The following is a 20,000-nucleotide window of genomic DNA, read 5'->3' on the forward strand; positions in this document are numbered from 1 at the left end:
AAAAAAAAAAAAAGAAAAAGAAAGAAAACAGATGTCGGTCAGCGTGCAGGATTGAGTGACTTTGAGTATGATGAAAGGTTTGCAGCAATATTGTACTTGATTCAGCTGTAAAAGGGAGTGATGGGGAAGGAGGGTGGGGGAAGGAAAGAAAGAAAGACAGAAGGAAAGAAAGAAGGTAAGAAAGAAAGAAAGAAATAGTGAGGAAAGGAGATGGAGGAGGGGAGAGAGAGGAGGATATTGTGAGAGACAGAGCGAGAGAGATTAGCAGGGTGATGCACTGTGCATACTGAGTGTGAGCTATGCAGCAGTCTTCACCTCACATGGTGGAAGGATAGCTTGCCGTTGAGGAACCATGCTCTTTCTGTGTGTGTGTGTGTGTGTGTGTGTGTGTGTGTGTGTGCGTGTGTGTGTGTGCGTGTGTGTGTGTGTGCGTGTGTGCGTGTGCGTGTGTGTGTGTGTGTGTGTGTGTGCACACTAGCCTCTAATCCTGCTGTAATATTACGGATCACAGATCAGATATGAGTTCATAGTGATACACATGCAGAGATACACGCACACACAGCTTGATTAGTCAAAATAGGTGAAGTTCACGTGCACACACACACCTACTACTGCTAGTGTGGTGTTGTTACACACACACACACACACACACACACACACACACACACACACACACACACACACACACACACACGGCTGTCTTCTCTGGTTGAGACGATTGCTGCAGCCTTGAACATTTTTTTGGTGTCTGCTGCCAAATGCAATCTGCTGTACTGAAATGCACACACACACACACACACACGCACACGCACACGCACACGCACACGCACACGCACACGCACACACACACACACACACACACACACACACACACACACTTGGGAGAGAACATCTCAGAGCGACCTTTTGCTGCATCACCATGGCAACGCTAAGAAAAACAGTCATCTGACCACATGGCTTGCGATGTCTGACTACACAAAAGGAGCATTTACAGAACATGCACGTGCACGCGCACACACACACACACCCTCACACACACACACACACACACCCTCACATGCACACACACACTACCTCTGACGTGTGCAGGTAATCAGTATTCGAGCTGCAAGCTAGCATTCTCTGTGTGTGAATAGCAAAGTTCACCTTGGCTTTCATGACATACAGTACATCCAGGGCAGAGAGGAGCAGAGACTCACTCCCTCAATACACCTATTTCACATCACACCCAAAGCAGCCATTTTGTGTCTAAAATGCAGGAAGTAACATGATATAAAAATTAGACGGCATGCTGCTGATATAAATTGTATATACAATTTACCGTGCATTTTAGACACAAAATGGCTGCTTTGGGTGTAATGTGAAATAGGCATATAGTTAAAACAATTCTTACCGGAGGAGACGTTGAATGGTAGGGCTGAGACGATATGCTTATCTCCTGATTCAATACTATCACGATACTTGGGTGCCGATTCGATATACATGTATATTGCAATTCTTAAGTATTGTGATTCATTATTACAATTTATCGTGATTTTCGTTTGCTTTTTTACACCATGAGAAAAAGTTGGATCATACACTTCTAGAGAATGTATGACTATGAGTCATAGTTCCAAAAATTACAATAACTGTCGGCCAATCACCCCCCCATCAACAACAAGAAAAGCAGTTGAATGGTTGAAAATCTCCAAATAAGAAAATGCTATATTTAATGGTCTCCACAATGGGATTAACTTGTCTGTATGCATGCACACGATATTCAGGTTTTCCATTAGAATCCTACTACTATAATTGGAGAGCTGTGTGGATGTTATCATTAAGTATGTACTGTATGTCCATATGTTCGGAGTTGCAAGGCACAAACAACATTGCTCCGATCGCCTCCATCTCAATCGACTTCAAACTGGGGGGGAGGGTGCACTGCTGGGGACCCGACAGAGTCCAGTGCCAAATTTCCACATGAGTTTGGTCACACACCCTAAAAAAGTGTGCCCATTGCACATCGTCTCCAGAGTCTCTACCCTAGTCACTTCGATAGAGACAGTCCGCATGTATGGGAACGCCCACAAAATGTTAAACGGCTGGCGCGCGAGTGGGGTAAAACCGCTGATATATATCACATGGGCTGACTCACCAAAAGACGGTGCTGTGGCTCTAAACTACATGTTTGGGGGTTCTAGAGCAGAACACAAGACGTCTGCTCAGATGTGCGTTGACTGCGGTGGTTAAATCCCCGATCGTGTCTGCCTGGGCTGGGCTATCAGCTAAATTCTAACTTTGCTGAATGGATAGAACGGGGGTTTTTACCCCACCCTGACCACGCCCCCAGCCAGGCTGAGCCAGTTAAACCAGCGTCTATGACGAGACGTGGCCTCAACCTATAGACCAAGTACATTTGCATTTAAATGCAGATTGTTTAAACAAAGGAGGAGTGGCCTGTTGTGGCTGTATGATTAAAGATAGAGAAAAGAACTGAATGATACAGTGAGAGAGAGATTATGCATAATGTAGGTTTATATTTTTGAGAAAGAGACTGAGCAAGCCAATATGTGTGAGTGTGTGTGTGTGTGTGTGTGTGTATGTGTATGTGTGTGTGTGTGTGGTGTGTGTGTGTGTGTGTGTGTGTGTGTGTTGTGTGTGGTGTGTGCGTGCGTGCGTGTGTGCGTGCGTGCGTGCCCATGCACGCACGTGCGCGCGAGTGCTGCCCAGGCCTGGACCGGGGGATTGAGTGAGATTAGCTCTAAGAGGATTACAGACCATGCCTCATTAGCATACTGATTCACAGCCAAACACACACACACACACACACACACACACACACACACACACACACACACACACACACACACACACTATTCTTGTATTCCTCTCCTCTGTTCATTTTCTCTCTGTCTCTTCTCTCACACACAGTACACACCTTCACCCACACCTACATACCCCCCCCCCCCCCCCACACACACATACACCTGCATGCACACACACACCAGGGCCACGTCTTCACCGATAGGTTCACTTTAGCGTTCAGGCGGCGCGGGGGCCCGCCGGCCTTATCATGGGAGAGTTAAGTGGGCGTTTTATTGGAGCTGCGCGCAGGCAAACAAGCAGAGCGACAGAGCAGGGACACTCGTGCTCCCCGGGAAGGAGCTCAGACGGAAACACACAGGAGCACGCGTCTACAAGCGGAGAGACAGACACACATACACTGAGACACACACACCTAGACAAACACACATACATACATACACACACACACACACATACACTGAGACACACACACCTAGACAAACACACATACACTGAGACACACACCTAGATAAACACACATACACTGAGACACACACCTAGACAAACACATACACTGAGACACACACCTAGACAAACACACATACACTGAGACACACACCTAGACAAACACACATACACTGAGACACACACCTAGACAAACACACACACATCGTAAGACTGCAGTGTCATCTTCAATGAGCCACCAACAGCTGACACTGAGTTTCAGTCAAGACAGACTTCTGCTATCAGTAGGCAGCATGGCGGTTGGAGCACTCTGGCTCACCAACAACACTCTCTCTCTCTCTCTCCCTCTCTCTCTCTCTCTCTCATCCCTTCCCTCTGCCTTTCCTCTGCCACTGTTTTCACTGTCCTCTTTGTGAAACTATCTTCAGGGGCTGAGAGTTGGGAAAAAGGCGACGACACTGAATAGCTTCCAGAGAGCTCAGATCATTTGCAAGATAAGAAAACATAACATGTGCTCTGAGCCACAGTGAAAACAGAGCCTTATCTATGTGGCCACCCCCTCCCCCTTCTCTCTCTCTCTCTCTCTCTCCCGCCCCCTCTCTCTCTCTGCGGCTCTTAAAGCTGCAGCAGCAGCATGTGTCTCCAGGCCTCGTTGGCGCAGTAGGCAGCGCGTCAGTCTCATAATCTGAAGGTCGTGAGTTCGAGCCTCACACGGGGCAGATCTTTTAAGTAAAAAAAAAGAATCACCTGACAACGAAGGGGACACCGGCTGAAGAAACTATGCCAATCTCATCAAGTAAAAAGTGAAACACTAGTTGAGCATAGGGAATGAAACCGTGTAAGGCTGGTTTCAAAACCCTGCAACATTTCTGATGAACTACTAGAGTCATTCCACACTCAAATAGCTCTCAGAGTCTGTTTGACATAATTGATCAAAATCATGTTTCTTAGTGTATGTCATTGCTTTGTGTGAAGTCTTTTTACACTATAATTTTGAACATTTATCTGTACAAATATGTATATATATGGATTAATATTGTTCCATTGATCTATTATCTGAAACTGACCTCGGGAGCCTCGTTGGCGCAGTAGGCAGCGCGTCAGTCTCATAATCTGAAGGTCGTGAGTTCGAGCCTCACACGGGGCAGACTTTTTAAGTAAAAAAACGAAGAGGACAACTGGTAAAGAAAGTATGCCAATCTCATCAAGTACTGCAAAAAGTGAATCACTAGTTCAGCATGGGAAATGAAAGTGGGAAAGGAAACTGTGTAAGCCCTCATTCGCACGCAGTTTCATTTCGGCGTCCTTGTTAACAGGTGAGACCGTTCACACCAGCCGCACGTGTGCCGGGCTGAAGCTGTGCTGAAGCGATCATTCAGGATTCTGTTCTATTTTCCAAGCGTGAAGTGTGAAGCTGCCAGGCATGAGGTATAGATGCAAGTTGTGGGCGGGGCCAGCGGGGGAAAGGCACGCCGAGCGAGGCACTGAGGAAAAGAGAGTGCTTCATGTGTGACCGGTTTATTGTGACACTCAGCTTCTGTTAAGCATCGCTTCAGCTCTGCTTCTGTTAAGCACCGCTTCAGCTCTGCTTCTGTTAAGCACCGCTTCAGCTCTGCTTCTGTTAAGCACCGCTTCAGCTCTGCTTCTGTTAAGCACCGCTTCAGCTCTGCTTCTGTTAAGCACCGCTTCAGCTCTGCTTCTGTTAAGCACCGCTTCAGCTCTGCTTCTGTTAAGCGCCTGGTGTGAACCAAGGCTAAGACTGATTTCAAAGCCCTGCAACATTTGTGATCAACTAGAGAGTGCACACTAGATCCACACTGATCAACTAGAGAGTGCACACTAGATCCACACTGATCAACTAGAGAGAGCACACTAGATCCACACTGATCAACTAGAGAGTGCACACTAGATCCACACTGATCAACTAGAGAGTGCACACTAGATCCACACTGATCAACTAGAGAGAGCACACTAGATCCACAGTGATCAACTAGAGAGTGCACACTAGATCCACAGTGATCAACTAGAGAGTGCACACTAGATCCACACTGATCAACTAGAGAGTGCACACTAGATCCACAGTGATCAACTAGAGAGTGCACACTAGATCCACACTGATCAACTAGAGAGTGCACACTAGATCCACACTGATCAACTACAGAGTGCACACTAGATCCACACTGATCCCACCGAGAGGGACCAGTAAGTGACCAGACTCAGCCAGGTGGAAATCCAGCCCGTACAGCGTGTGTATGAGTGAGAAAACAACCATGTCATCACTGTGGTAGAAAGGGTCAACACAACACTGTGCCTCCTCATGTAAAGCTTGTACAGTAAACAACACTACTGGTGACCCTATACTGTACCTGCCATGTCTACTTGTGTTGCCACTAGATGGTACTTGCCACCGCTCCACCCACTCGCCTGCTTAACATGTTGTGCACACAACTGACAATGACATTTTATGTATAATGAGGTCAAGAGGGCAGTTTTAGACTAAAACCGTCACAGATCTTAATCTCAACAACAGAATCTGGTGTTGAACTTTATGTTCAGTTTTCTCGGTGCTGTGTCACTCTCATAATGTGAAGATATATGAGTAGGGCCAACAGACGAGGTGGCCGAGTGGTTAAGGCGATGGACTGCTAATCCATTGTGCTCTGCACGCGTGGGTTCGAATCCCATCCTCGTCGGTGGACATTTTGTGGCATGGTAGTGCCTCACAGAAAGAAGGTCATGGGTTTGATTGCTGCCTGGCTCGCCGTTGGGCACTGGGGGTATGTTCTCCCCATGTTCTCTGTGCCCAGGTGGGTTATGTTGTGAAAAGGGGCCTTTCTGTGTGGAATTTGCATGTTCCTCCATGTAACATCAGTAAGGACCCCCACTAAGAACATGCAGAAGACTAGTGGGCACAATAGCACATGGGAGGTTCACGCTATTCCCCCAGAACCACCACCACCCGCCCCCCCCCCCCCTCCCCCGACCGACCAGAGGAGGCACCAGTGCAGCGACCACGACTGGCTTCCCACCCGCAGACACGGCCGATTGTGCCTGTGTGGACGCCCGACCAAGCCGGAGGCGACACGACGCACCAACCTGCCACCCTCATGCTGGTCGGCAGGGAAAGTACTGCTGCACTACCCCCTCAGAATAACATGATGTTAACATAATGTGTGCTGAAGCTGAATACAAAGATCATCTACATTGCAGGCAAGGCAAGCCCAGTGAAAACAAAGGCAAAGTACAGTATATTGGATAGGCAATTTAAGATTTCCAATAAGATTTTCTGGGGAGCATAGAGAGAGACTACAAATGTGACAACCGAGTTCAATAAATGTGAAAAATATCCTATTGGTTAAGAGGTAAATTGCTAAATTGCTCGCAGGTTACACACACTCAGGATACACACACTCAGGTTACACACACTCAACACACAGTGTCACCTGACACCAATTAGCAGAGTCCCAGATAGTGCTGTCACAAGCCAACATGCTATTAGGAGGATTATCTGGACTCAAGGAATGGGCTCATTAGCCACAATAAACTAACCACTCTCTGGCAGCTTCATAACCGTGTGTGTGTGTGTGTGTGTGTGTGTGTGTGTGTGTGTGTGTTTGTGGCGCGCGCGCGCGTGCTTTCCTCAAGGACAGTGGCATTCTTCCAGAGAGGTAATATAACGAAACAGAGAGAGGATGAAGAGGACTACAGTATCATGAAAAAAGCTGACTTCAAAAGAAGCAGAGTGACGACAAGTGGAACAGTGTGTCTCAGAAGTCCACGCTCGAGGACATTACGTTTTGATTGTAGTGTGAACGTGGGATGTGCTCGTAAAAGAATAACATATCTACTATAGCATCTTCATACAGTAGAATATCTGCACAGGTGAATGACGTAATAGTTTAACAAGTATGGTTTCCGTTTAGAGCTCCTCATTCATGGCAATCTCTCTAAAACCCTCTGAGAATTCAGGGGAGTAAAATTTTTATCTTCTTTAAAAACAACATTTTTAAAACAAACAAATGCAAAAAAAAATATATATATATATAGGGCATATATGTATAGGGCATTTTGCCTTTATTAGTATGTGCTAGACAGTGACAGGAAGGCAGGGAGGGAGAGAGGGGAGGACATGCAGCAAATGACCACAGGTCGAATCCGAACCTGGGTCGGCTGCGTGAAGGACTACGCACAGATGGTGCGCGTTCTACCAGGTGAACCACCAGAACGTTCCCCCCCCCCCTTACTGTTCTCAGTACGTTTGAGAGCTATTAAAAAATGTCTGCCAAAGCAGTTTAAGGGACTTAAAAGTTTTGGGGGTTGATATAACTCATGGGTAGCCACTTGAGAGGGACAAAAACTCTATAGCATTACCAAAGCAGTGGGTGAGCGTCTACTGGTTCCTGCCATTTGCAAGGTCCAGGGAAGCAAATTAGCAATCAAGCTTGTTTCAAAGCGTTTCAAAGGTGAGAGGAGAGAGAGAGAGAGCAAGCGAGCGTGCACGAGAGGCACAGAGAGAGAGAGAGAGAGAGAGAGGGGAGGGGGGGGCGGGATCTGTGACTGCAATGACTGAGTGCCGATCTGCTCTCACAACATGGGGCTAATCAACCAATCATATTGCTGTGTCCTCCCTCTCCGAACCCGCTGGCCTAATGAAGAGAAATCACCAATCATACACCAGCGCTGCACGTGTGAGTAAGAAGGAGTTTTGTGAGTGGCTGATGTGTAAGCTTGTGACAAATGAGAAGTAATGAGTGTATATTAATCACCTCTGTGTTTTTTCCCACAATCAGCCCACCCATTCATACACTGACAACCAGCCCACCCATCCTGACAGAAGCCATGTGGGACTCTGTGTGTAGGTGGGATTCTGTTTCAGAGGGATTTCATCCGTGTTGCCAGCTTGGTTTCAAGTGGAAATCCATGAAATCCTGTTTTGTTTTTGTGGGATTCTGGTGACATCTTTGGTCATAAGTGCTCATTGCTGTGGCATTTTCGGACTGCACTTCCCAAAGATCACCTGTCAATCACACAGTTTGGCCAGTACTGCCATGTCCCGCCCCCCCCCCCGCCCCCCCTGCTAATTAATTAACGAGTTTCTGTAGGTGGCGCTCTAATCTTTGTTCATCCATGGTGTCTATCGCTGATAATGCTAACTACCTGCTTCTTCTTCTATTGATTCCAGACATAAAGTGTTGAGCGATATATTCCTTTCACCAGTAATGAGTAGTGTAACGGATTACAATTTCCAAAACAGTCATTATATTACAGTTACTAATCCATGTAACTTCAAGTTACTGCATTACTTTCTCCAGCACTGGCACAGCGTGGACTCCATACTTTGTTTTAGCGCTGACACAGGTTGATGCTGCAGGGCTATTTGTCACACAAACTTGTTATGTAAACATGTACAGTGCATATTGATAGAATCGTTGGCCTCTTTTTCATCTTGCCAATATTTTGTTTGGGTCTACCCGTTTGCCCCTGTAGCGTATTTTACATCTGCGTTGTTAAAAACAGAAGATATTGGTTTAAAATATTGTGTCTCGTCATCACTTTGAGTCAGGTGTGCTCTTCATCAAGCAGGTAACCTTTATGGATTCATTCATAAATTAACTGTAGGGAAAGAGAAATATAGTCTTGAAGTCTTAGCTGTGCTTACCGGCGAAGCGATTAGGCCTATATTCACATGTACGCACATTTTTGAGTTGAGAAAGGACGCAATTAGCAATTTTGTGGGGTGTAACGGAAAAGTAATATAACAAGTAGTGTAACAACAAATTACTGTTAGCAGGGAGTAATAAGTAAAGTAATAATATTACTTTTGAAAAGAATGACAAGGAATATATACATTTTTGAGTAACGAGCTCAACACTCCAGACAAGCCACTGTTGCTGCTGCCAGACATGTAAAACACATCTGTTCCTGTGTGCCAGAGAATTTTGCCATGTACTGAAGACAGAAAGGCACACACTTACCCAAGGCCTGAGAGGTGAAGGCTGCCATAGTGCTCTGCAGTCTGTCTGGTCTGACTGCCTGAACCAGTAACACCTGGGTAGAGACAGACAGACAGAAAGACAAAGATGCCCACTCTTAAATCTCACATTTCCAAATAGTCAACTTTCAAAAGAAAAACAAAAAATGGACGCATTTGGATGCATGCAGTATACATTGTCAATTCTACAAAGTCTTTCACAGGCTTTGAGATCAGGCTATTTTCTGAGGATGAGATGAGCTACATCTCAATACAATCTCAACCCCCACTTACAAACCTTGCTTTCATGTGTCAATATGTCCATTATACCACTAAATCGGCACGGTGGTAAAAAGTTGTAAATGGCCTGCATTTATATAGCGCTTTTATCCAAAGTGCTTTACAATCAGTAGGTACATTCACCCATTCATACACCGATATGGTGGCAGGTTACCACGCAGGGTGCTGGCACACCAACAGGAGCAATTTGGGGTTCAGTATCTTGCCCAAGGACACTTCGACATGCAGACTGGAGGAGTCGGGAATCGAATGGCCGACCTATTTTATCAATGCTTTTATCCAAGGCGATTAGTGGATGACCCGCTCTACCTCCTGAGCTACAGCCGCCCCACGGTGGCTCAGTGGTTAGCACTGTTGCCTCACAGCAAGAAGGTCTCGGGAACCCCGGTCTGTCCCGGGTCGTTTCTGTGTGGAGTAGGGATGAACATCAATAATCGGAAATCAAAAATTAATAGAGCCGCAGCACCGTCTTTTGGTGTCTTTAGTATTTTCTGCCAGCGGCATTTTGTAAAAAAGAAAATAAAAAAATCTCTAGTGTGGAGTTTCTCCCCGTGTTCGTGTGGGTTTCCTCCATCCATCAAAGACATGTATGTTAAGGTTAATACTCCTGTCAGTGCCTCTGAGCAAGGCACTGGCAATTGAACAATTGGAAGGAGCAAGGTTTTCATGCAACAGCAGAACTATGCAAGCAATTCCGTTTGTCTGATCAAATGGCTGGTGTTTGATTGACAGCTGACCTGTTGGAAGGGAGTGATCTTCTTGGCGACGGAGGGTGGGATTTCCTGTTCGCAATGTGAGCTCTGCGAGAAGGACAGCCAAAGGTCTGAGTCGCTCAAACACAGAGACTGATGGAGGGCTGGGAATGTAGCCTGGCAAAGAGGGACAGAAAAGGGGAATGACAGGTGGAGATAATGTTACACAAATAAAAATAGATTAATAAAATGCATGGATCAATACATATCTACACCGGTTGAGGGATGAGTGAGAAGCTGGGAATTTTAGTTTGTGACGGAGAGCAAGAGGGAAAGAGAAGGGTTTCTCTGCAACGCCACGCGTGAAGTGCACGTGCAAACCTGACACAGTACACTTAATTGCCAAAGCAGGAATTCATTCAAATGTTTTATTTCTTCTTCAATTAAACTAAATTAGCATATAAAGTAAAACAATCAAAATGTTATACAGCGCTGTACATGACATTCTCTGTCCTATATATCATACAAGGGAATAAGCAGTGATGGGCATCAGCCATGCTTAGTTTCATTCATGTTTTACGTTGGCAGAGGATCAGTTAGGGTCTGCATACTGTTATCCACTAACTACTGTGAGTGCAGTGCTTTAAGACATGACACACCACAGAATGTCTGTATTAAACTGTTCCAATCCCTCTTGCACCCACAGCCCAACTAAACCCCATTACAAATATATCTACTAAGTAGACAAACTGTACTGAACTGTAAGTACGCAATTAGCCAAAAGTGAGTGATTAAGCGACCAGTTAGATTGTCAGATGTTACAACTAGTCAGTTCTACAGGCTTGGGTCTTCTCCGAGGTTCTGGACCCACATCCACTGCGGTGCCTAACCCGCGCCGGGCTCTGAGAACTGTCCCGGGTGCTGAAGGCAGCAGCAGCGCTCCAGCCCTGTCCACCGCTGGGCAGGATCCGCACCAGGTTTCCCCGGGGGCCTCAAAGGATTTCCCGGCGAGTTGCCGACCGGCGGGTGTCAGCAGCTTATAGGCGATGGGTAGCTACTGTATCAGTCTGCAAACAATCTGATTTTATACACCTGTTTACTGGCCCATTTAAACTGTTGATCCACAGACTGTCAGTGCTGAGTCTTGATATGGCTGCCTGCTGTCAAACACCAGGGATCCTCACCTCCTGCTGTAAATTCGCCCACTTCAGTCTGTTTAAGCGAGTGTGCCTGGAGGCAGTCTGTTTGCTTTTTTGACTCTGTTTGACTCTGTAATCTGAAGCCTGTTTTTACACTCATGAGAGTTGGATGCCTGGATTTGAACTCTGCAAATATTTCTGAAACCTTGAAGCTTTTTTCCCCTGTCTGGATTGTGAAACCTTTGGAATTGACAGGTTCTGTATTTTGGGTTTAAATGTTGAGTCGGTAAAGACTTCAAACGCACCCTTTGTCTCCGTCTCCTGCACCCTGGGGTCCAGCCTTTACACGGCTATGACAGCTATGATGTAATGTGAAATATGAGAATTGAATAAGTGAATACTGCAGTAGTGTCATTTAGCCAAACCACCATTTTTAGCTCGTGGCATGCAACTCCTGAGCCCAGATCGCTACTGATCCTGGCTGGATGACATCTAGGGGTGACAGATTACTATCTTGCTCGTACACATTGGCTCTTTGGCCACCGGCATGGATCACTATCTTGTTACACCGGCGCCAAGACGGTTAGAGTCACAGATCACTATCTTGGACCACAACAGTGGCCATATAGAGCCAGTGTTATAAGTTACGTTCTAAAAAACAGCATGACTAGTAGTTTAGCAAAGTTGATCAAGTGTCACAAATAAACAGCTGCACTTCTATGTTACTGTACTGTAGTTGCTGTCAGCTAGCAATGCTAATGTAAAGGGTTGTAAAACCTGCTAAATCATGCAACACATAATATTTGCAAAGATGACATAGGCAGAGTGTTTCCAAACAAGAAAGAGGTCTATATATAACTCCTCTATATTCCCAAAGACAAGTATTTGGAGAAAACTTCCATCATTTGTGACTTGCTTGGCATTCTGTTATTCCTACTGTCAAATTTTCTATATTTCATTTGTAATTGATATAGTTTCCTACAGTTGAGGTTGGAACATGAAATGGGCCATGTGCTCTGCTGGGTGCACAGAGCCTTCTTTAATCAAACTGGGTTCCAGGGTGAGACTCTTTTGCACAACTGGGTCCAGGGATGAACATGTTTAAGTGCCAAGTCATTAAAATAAGACAGATAGAGTATATAACTCTCTTTCATGTATAATGGCTGCATACAGTTAATTAAATGTGTGTGTGTGTGTGTGTGTGTGTGTGTGTGTGTGTGTGTGTGTGTGTGTGTACTTTAAAAATGGCCAGTGCTCCATGCCTCTCCTGATCGATCCAAGAGGGGAACTCCTGCCAAGAGAGAGAAGATGTAAGTCAGAGACAGAGATAATGGTCATACACACAGGCACGCACGCACACACACAGGCACGCACACACACGCTCACGCTCTCACACACGCACACGCACACGCACACGCACACGCACACGCACACACACACACACACACACACACACACACACACACACACACACACACACACACACACACACACCTCTTTCTTGAACACTTCTCCTACTATGGATCCAGTGAAGACGTCCCATTCCTGCAGAGAAGAGTAGCTTCAAGGTTAGCATCTGGGAAAACCTAGAGCTAATATTTTCCAGTGTTATTTGATGGTAAATCTATGAAGGCACTCACGTTCTGCTGGAAGAGTTCAGGGTGCATCCCTTTGACAAAGTGCAGAGCAAACATCAACTGGTCAGCCTGAGAGGGGGGCAGAGACAGAAAGACAAAAGTTTAAAAGTTCTATAATAGAAGGGGGGAAATGAGCGGAGCAGGGAAAAGCAGATGAGAGGAGAAGAAACAATAAAGAGAAGGATGGAGAGTAAAGCTGTGCTCAAACCCAGATATTTATTTTTCTCTCTGTCGCTCAAGTCAACCCTTTGGAATCGCTCTGTCGCTCTGTTTAAATCGCTCATCAACAGGCACAAGAATTGACGGACATCTGGGGCCTATAACCTTACGCAATGTCATGATGTTTGTCCACTACGAGCCACCGTAGTTGTTTACAAGCTAAGCCTATCAGCGTGCTCCTAACACGAGCTCTATAATACCGGTAGTACAGACTTCACTTCATGTCAGCTGTCAGCCTGTCAATCAGCTGTCAATGCGGTTTGTTGCCACACAATAAACCAGCGGTTTGTTCCAAGCCAGTGTGATCCTTGGCTCACTCTCACACGGCAGCCAATCAGCGTTGAACAGCGAGCGACTGATCCCAGCGAAATTTCGCTCGAGTTGGGATATTTCATCTCGGGCAACGAGCGAACTTTTGCCCTATCGCTCTGTCTCTGTCGCTCGGACGCCCAGCGATTTTTCTCCCGGGGCGAATATACGCTCAATCGCTCGTTTGCATTGACTTTGTATGTAAACTCGATGCCAGTGAAAAACTTTAATAGGTCGGTGTGAATGCAGCTTAAGAGAAATCGAGAGAAAATGCAGTGTGTGTGCTCATTAATATTCGAGAGGGAGAGAGAGATGGAACATGGCAACATACATGTATGAAAACACATCTTTTTACAGTCGTTACATCGTAGCACAACACATGGGCATCTTATCTGCAGCTACAGTGTGAGACGTGAGGCCAGACGATAGACCAAGTGCACACTGCGTCTATATGATGATATGCAGCTTAGCTCACTTCAGTTACCTGCCTGTAAGACCTCAGGGACTTAAAACTACACTTCCCAGTGTACCCTCTCTATCTCTTAAAGGGAGATAAGGCAGAAACTGTCTCTAATCAAGATGTTTATCCTACTGCCACCTACAGGGAGCAGGAGAAAGGGGGAGAGGGGGTAAGGCAAACAAATGGAAATAAATGGACAGAGAGAGAGAGACAGAGAGAGAGAGAGAGAGAGAGAGAGAGAGAAATTGCGCGGTTTACTGCAGTCTCGTCTGTGCACGTTAATTCCCTTCCGAAAAACAACTATAGTATTCCTGTGCATTTATAGCCGACTAAATAGCCTCTATCCCAACAAATCCATAACACTCCAGAGGAATATTATAATACATTTGATGTCATGGCCGTCACAGCAATTAAAAGGGGAAAGGCATAAAGTGAAAGTAAAAAAGTAGCCTATACGATCCGTGACTGCAACAGCGGCACCAGGAGGAATGCTCAGGAGCGTGCGTCTGTATCTGTGGTGAGTCGTGGTCTGACTGAGGACTCCCTCTCTGTCAGTCTCTCCTCAAAACAATCCACAAGAATCCAGCAGCTAGGCTATTTTGTGTGCATCTGATAAAATCCCTCTGTAAGTTGGAGGGTATCCCCTCTGATCAGCGCCAGTTCACATCTCCATGGCAACGATAGAACGTCATGCCAGCATGCCTGTGTAAAAGCATGTCTGTGTAAAAGGCAACACTGCACTCGTTGCGGGACTCATTGCGTGATCTCTGTGTAAAAGTGGCGAGCTAGAGAGAGAGAGAGAGAGAGAGAGAGAGAGAGAGAGCAGAAAAATGAAAGACAGTGTAGGAAGAGAAAAGGCACAAAAGGAGGGTGAGGCATTATTTAAACGGATGGCAAGAGTGAGAGAGAGAAACAGCGAGACTCCCTTAGTGCCATTTCTGTAGGTGAACGCTGTGCCAGGTCCACTTAGGGTAAACCAATGACATGCAGGCACACAGACGGTGATTTACATGCACATGCACACGCACACATGCGCGCACTCGCACACACACACACACACACACACACACACACACACACACACACACACACACACAACAGATGGATGCTGAGGCAAGGCCTGTTTCAAGTTCACTGAATCCATTTATTCTCACCAGTTTACACCCACTGCAACTCCCTATTCGCTGGCCTTCCCTCCAAAACCATCCAGAGACTTCAATATGTCCAAAACTGTGCCGCCCGGATTCTCACAAAAACACGCAAGTCAGAGCACATCACCCCGGTTCTGCACTCCCTTCACTGGCTCCCAGTTATCCACCGCATCACCTACAAACTTCTCCTGTTAACATACAAGGCCATCCATCACACTGCTCCAACCTACCTCCAAGATCTAGTTACCCCTCAATCCTCACTCCGGACACTCCGATCATGCAGCTCCAACCTCCTTTCTGTCCCTAGGACCAAACTCACAAGCATGGGTGACCGTGCCTTCTCCTCACTGGGCCCCCGGCTGTGGAATCAGCTCCCAGGACCACTCAGGGCTACAGACTCGTTTGACGTTTTTAAATCAAAACTCAAAACCCACTTATTTATTTTAGCTTTCCCCTAGGGTCCTCCCTCTCCATTTACACGTGTTATATTTTTATGTCTTTATCCTTTTATCTTTTATTCTTTTAGTAGCTGTTCCTTTATATTTATTTTTTATATATTTTTATTTTTCCCTGTTTGATTACTTGATTGTTTTTATTATGCATCTGTAAAGCACCTTGTGTAGTCCTTGGATTTTAAAGCGTGCTATATAAATTGAATTTATTATTATTATTATTATTACCTGCACTCCCATATTTATCTATTTATCTTCCTGAACACACACACACACACACACACACACACGCACGAGCACACGCTTACACACACGAGCACACGCTTACGCACACATCGAGGCATCTCTTTTTTGGGCTTAAAATTCAGCGCATTTTCCATGTGGCGGGAAAAAAAAATAGTGACCTTGAACGCCACAGTTGTAAACTCTAAAATGCATCACAGGTAACTGTGACACATTGGGACCTGACTTTGAGTTGTAAACTCTAAAATGCATCACATGTAACTGTGACACATTGAGTACGTTTACATGCACACAATATTCCACTATTATTCGGAAAATGACAATATTCTGAATTTGATAAGGGTCATGTAAACAGCATATTCCAGTTGCATTTTCCGAATTTGCCCTTTTTCAGAATTTAGCCATTTTCCGACTAATCGTGCGTTCCTCGCAAAAGAACTGGGATGTGGAGGCTAAATGACGTCACATCTGTTTTGTTAGCATTCCATTTGCAGAAAAGTTGAGCTGGGAAGTTCACTGTTCACTGGTCAGCTCCTCTCACTAGCCAGGCTAGCCATTGTTAGCAATAACAGTTGATAACAAGGCATTTCGTGGCATTTTGCGCATACAAACACTGCAGCCTCATGTCCACACAGATAGAAGTAGGCCGTGCTGTGTGTACAGCTGATTTAATGAGACACAAACAAGAGAGAAGCACTAAATAGCATTTATACGATTATAACTACTGTTGTTGCGCGGAACAGCCATCTTGGATTTTTGAGGTCGGGGCTGCTGAGTTTGGAATGGGAATTGGGAAATACCAGCTCTAGTGACATCACCGTCCCAGCTCATGAACTTTGAACCGTAAGATTAGAGAGGATTAGAGGACATCCCACAACACAAAGCCTGAGAACTCCGAGGACACCCCACAACACAAAGCCTGAGAACTCTGAGGACACCCCACAATACAAGGCCGGAGAACTCTGAGGACACCCCACAACGCAAAGCCTGAGAACTCTGAGGACACCCCACAACACAAAGCCTGAGAACTCTGAGGACACCCCACAACACAAAGGCTGAGAACTCGGAGGACACCCCACAACACAAAGGCTGAGAACTCTGAGGACACCCCACAACACAAAGGCTGAGAACTATGAGGACACCCCACAACACAAAGCCTGAGAACTATGAGGACACCCCACAACACAAAGCCTGAGAACTATGAGGACACCCCACAACAGAAAGCCTGAGAACTAGGGGTGGGAATCACCAGATGCCCACGATACGATACTGAAACGATACTTGAGTCACGATACGATAGTATTGCGATACTGCGATATTTTCGATATTGCGATATATCGATATTGCGATATATTGAATATTGCGATATTTCGATATATTGCGATTTCTTACTTTTTCAACTGCAAATGATGTCCCCAAAGGAAAACTTTGTCAACATCTGGTTCATATAAGAACAATTTTTCAGTCTGTACATCTGACTTCAACAATTTTATTGCAGCAACATCTGTCAAGTAGACAGACCAACAACTTCCATAAAGTCATGTCATAGTTGCATGCACCTGACAAACTGAACTGTTTGTTACAGTCTACTTACAGTCCACCTTAACTGGATGTGTGTGTGGACTACTGTACTTATGTAGTTTTTGCAACTTCACTTCACTTACACAAAACATTTTGTGCAGCCCATTCAGTAACTGGGGAATTTGTAAATGACTGTTATGACAAAACTGTTACTGTTAAAACAAAATGAAAATATGCTACCGTTTGTTTACTGCTGGCCTTGGAACTAAAGTTTATTTTTTTTTTGCAATATCGATACTTGGCGTCCAAATATCGATACAATATCGTCAGGCAAAATATCGCGATACTGTGGTGTATCGATTTTTTCCCCCACCCCTACTGAGAACTCTGAGGACACCCCACAACACAAAGCCTGAGAACTCTGAGGACACCCCACAACACAAAGCCTGAGAACTCTGAGGACACACCACAACACAAAGCCTGAGAACTCTGAGGACACCCCACAACACAAAGCCTGAGAACTCTGAGGACACCCCACAACACAAAGCTGGATAACTCTGAGGACACCCCACAACACAAAGCCTGAGAAATCTGAGGACACCCCACAACACAAAGCTGGAGAACTCTGAGGACACCCCACAACACAAAGCTTGCAGCAGGCCTTCTTGACTATGTGAGCCATAGCGTGAACACAGCGGCTCCATCTAACACAATAAGCCACGCTATGCTGGCAGCATTGGTAATCAGCTCCAATAGGCCTCTCTCACTCCCCCAGGACACAGTATTCTAAGTCAAACTCAAACTAATTCTTCTCTCGTCCACCCTAATGTGGAGGATAGTGGATGAGAGAGGAGAGGGACACATAAAGAGAGACAAAGAGAGAGAGAGAGTTGGCTGGCAAAAGGGAAACTTCAAATGTCTCCTCTCATAGCTTGACCTTTCTGCATCGACTTTACCCAACATTTCCTCTGTTTCGACGTGGCGCCCATGCGGAGTTGGATTCTGTCAACACACGTGCATCATACTATATATTACACACACGTATCTGTGTGTGCCAGACAGCTCACTCGGACAGCTCCAGTCAGAAGCCATTCAGACATCAAAGTAACAGACTCAGAACACATTGGTTCCAACTTCAAAGCCTTCTGTCTAGGAAATCCCCACTTCACTGCTTCACAAAACTGCCTTTAATCTGCGATCTGGAATCTGATTTGTGACCTGGAATCTGATTTCCATGGCTACTGAACTTTAAAAATCCACATGACGCCAGTTGTTTCCGCCTGTGTAAAATGTGAAATATGTACTTTTCCTTACATAAGGAATTAATTCCAACGGTATGACTGGCTTCCAGTAGCATTATGTTATGTGATATAACATTGTTGTATTTAGGGATGTAACGATAACCGGTTTTAATGATAATCGGGATAGAATTCCTTACGATAACCGTACCGTTTCAAATTTTCATTATCATTAAAAGCGTGGTACCGTGATTACTGTGGTACCATGATTACAGTGCTTTAAAAAACATGGTAAATACTGTCCATCATCAACCAAACTTGGCAACCGTCTCCCAGATGCAAACGTGCAGCCTTGGAGAAATGATTTCAGTGAGTCTCTCAGTACTTTTTGAACATTTTCAGCAATTCTTTACGAATACCGTGATAATACGATAACCATTAATCATTTTGGTCACGATAATCGTGATGTGAAATTTTCATACCGTTACATCTCTAGTTGTATTATTACTGATTCCTGTTTTTCCACTCCAAATAAGAATACCATGCTATTCACTCACCAAACCTAATAATAAAAAATGCATCTAATAACACTGGCATTGAAATACAGCCACACTGCCTCTGTGCTGATCATGTATAGGCGTGTGTGTGTGTGTGTGTGTGTGTGTGTGTGTGTGTGTGTGTGTACCACATACTGATTCACTAACATTTCACAGAATTTTGAAAAGTGTCCATAAGTCCATAAGACTGTGCATTTATTCAGTGTGGCTATTCAAAATGGCTGCTATCACTGCTACCAGATGCAGGCATTGCTGCCGGAAAATTAAGCATGTAAAGGGAGACGGTTGCCCATTTAAGAAGACCTCTTCTGCAACTAAAGTAGCTGAAATAATTCAGGTAATGACTGAATTAGTTATTCAATCACAGCGTCGCTGGATGAGACGAAACCCTGCCAGCCCAAAGACAGCAAGCAATTGTTATAAGCATGAGACAATTTGGCTTCCCAGTTACATCCAAGATAACTTGCATACATTTCTTAGCCAGTAAAACTGAAACTATGTCCTATTAGTATGGGCAACGGAGGAACACAGAATAGTGCAAATGAGATGCAATCTTTGTAAAACTGGCTACAAGAGCTACTGTATATTCCCTGCAAAACATACTGGCTCAGAAACAGCTGAAATATTAAACAGACAAAACAAAACAAAACAAAACAAAACAAAAAAGGACAGGACAGTCTATTAAACAACCTTTGTTTAGATGGTGAATCCTGATTTTTTTCCCCCCATGTGTTAATTCTTGATCGGTTTCTGGCATGCAGAAAAGGAAAGAAGTTGGGAAATAGCGATCTGCGATTGGAAATTGTATAAATATAAAAAAACATGTCCTTCCTATGGAAAGAAGTCCTCAGTGTTTCATCAC

The 20,000-nt window shown here is 45.1% G+C and overlaps 1 protein-coding gene across 3 annotated transcripts in view; it reads right to left on the reverse strand.

Moving 5' to 3' along the window:
- dync2h1 (dynein cytoplasmic 2 heavy chain 1) overlaps positions 1–20,000 on the reverse strand; it is a gene marked incomplete at its 5' end in the record, with an annotated part of 198,870 nt that overhangs the window by 56,397 nt on the left and 122,473 nt on the right. For all 3 annotated transcript variants that reach the window (XM_083636403.1, XM_083636402.1, XM_083636404.1), the window contains 5 exons: positions 9,225–9,297; positions 10,258–10,389; positions 12,589–12,642; positions 12,846–12,896; positions 12,992–13,057. In XM_083636403.1, coding sequence (XP_083492529.1) covers positions 9,225–9,297; positions 10,258–10,389; positions 12,589–12,642; positions 12,846–12,896; positions 12,992–13,057 — 376 coding nt within the window. The remainder of the gene's footprint in view (positions 1–9,224; positions 9,298–10,257; positions 10,390–12,588; positions 12,643–12,845; positions 12,897–12,991; positions 13,058–20,000) is intronic.

Source organism: Poromitra crassiceps (assembly GCF_964638095.1).
Source record: "Poromitra crassiceps genome assembly, chromosome: 5".
Lineage (NCBI taxonomy): Eukaryota > Metazoa > Chordata > Actinopteri > Beryciformes > Melamphaidae > Poromitra > Poromitra crassiceps.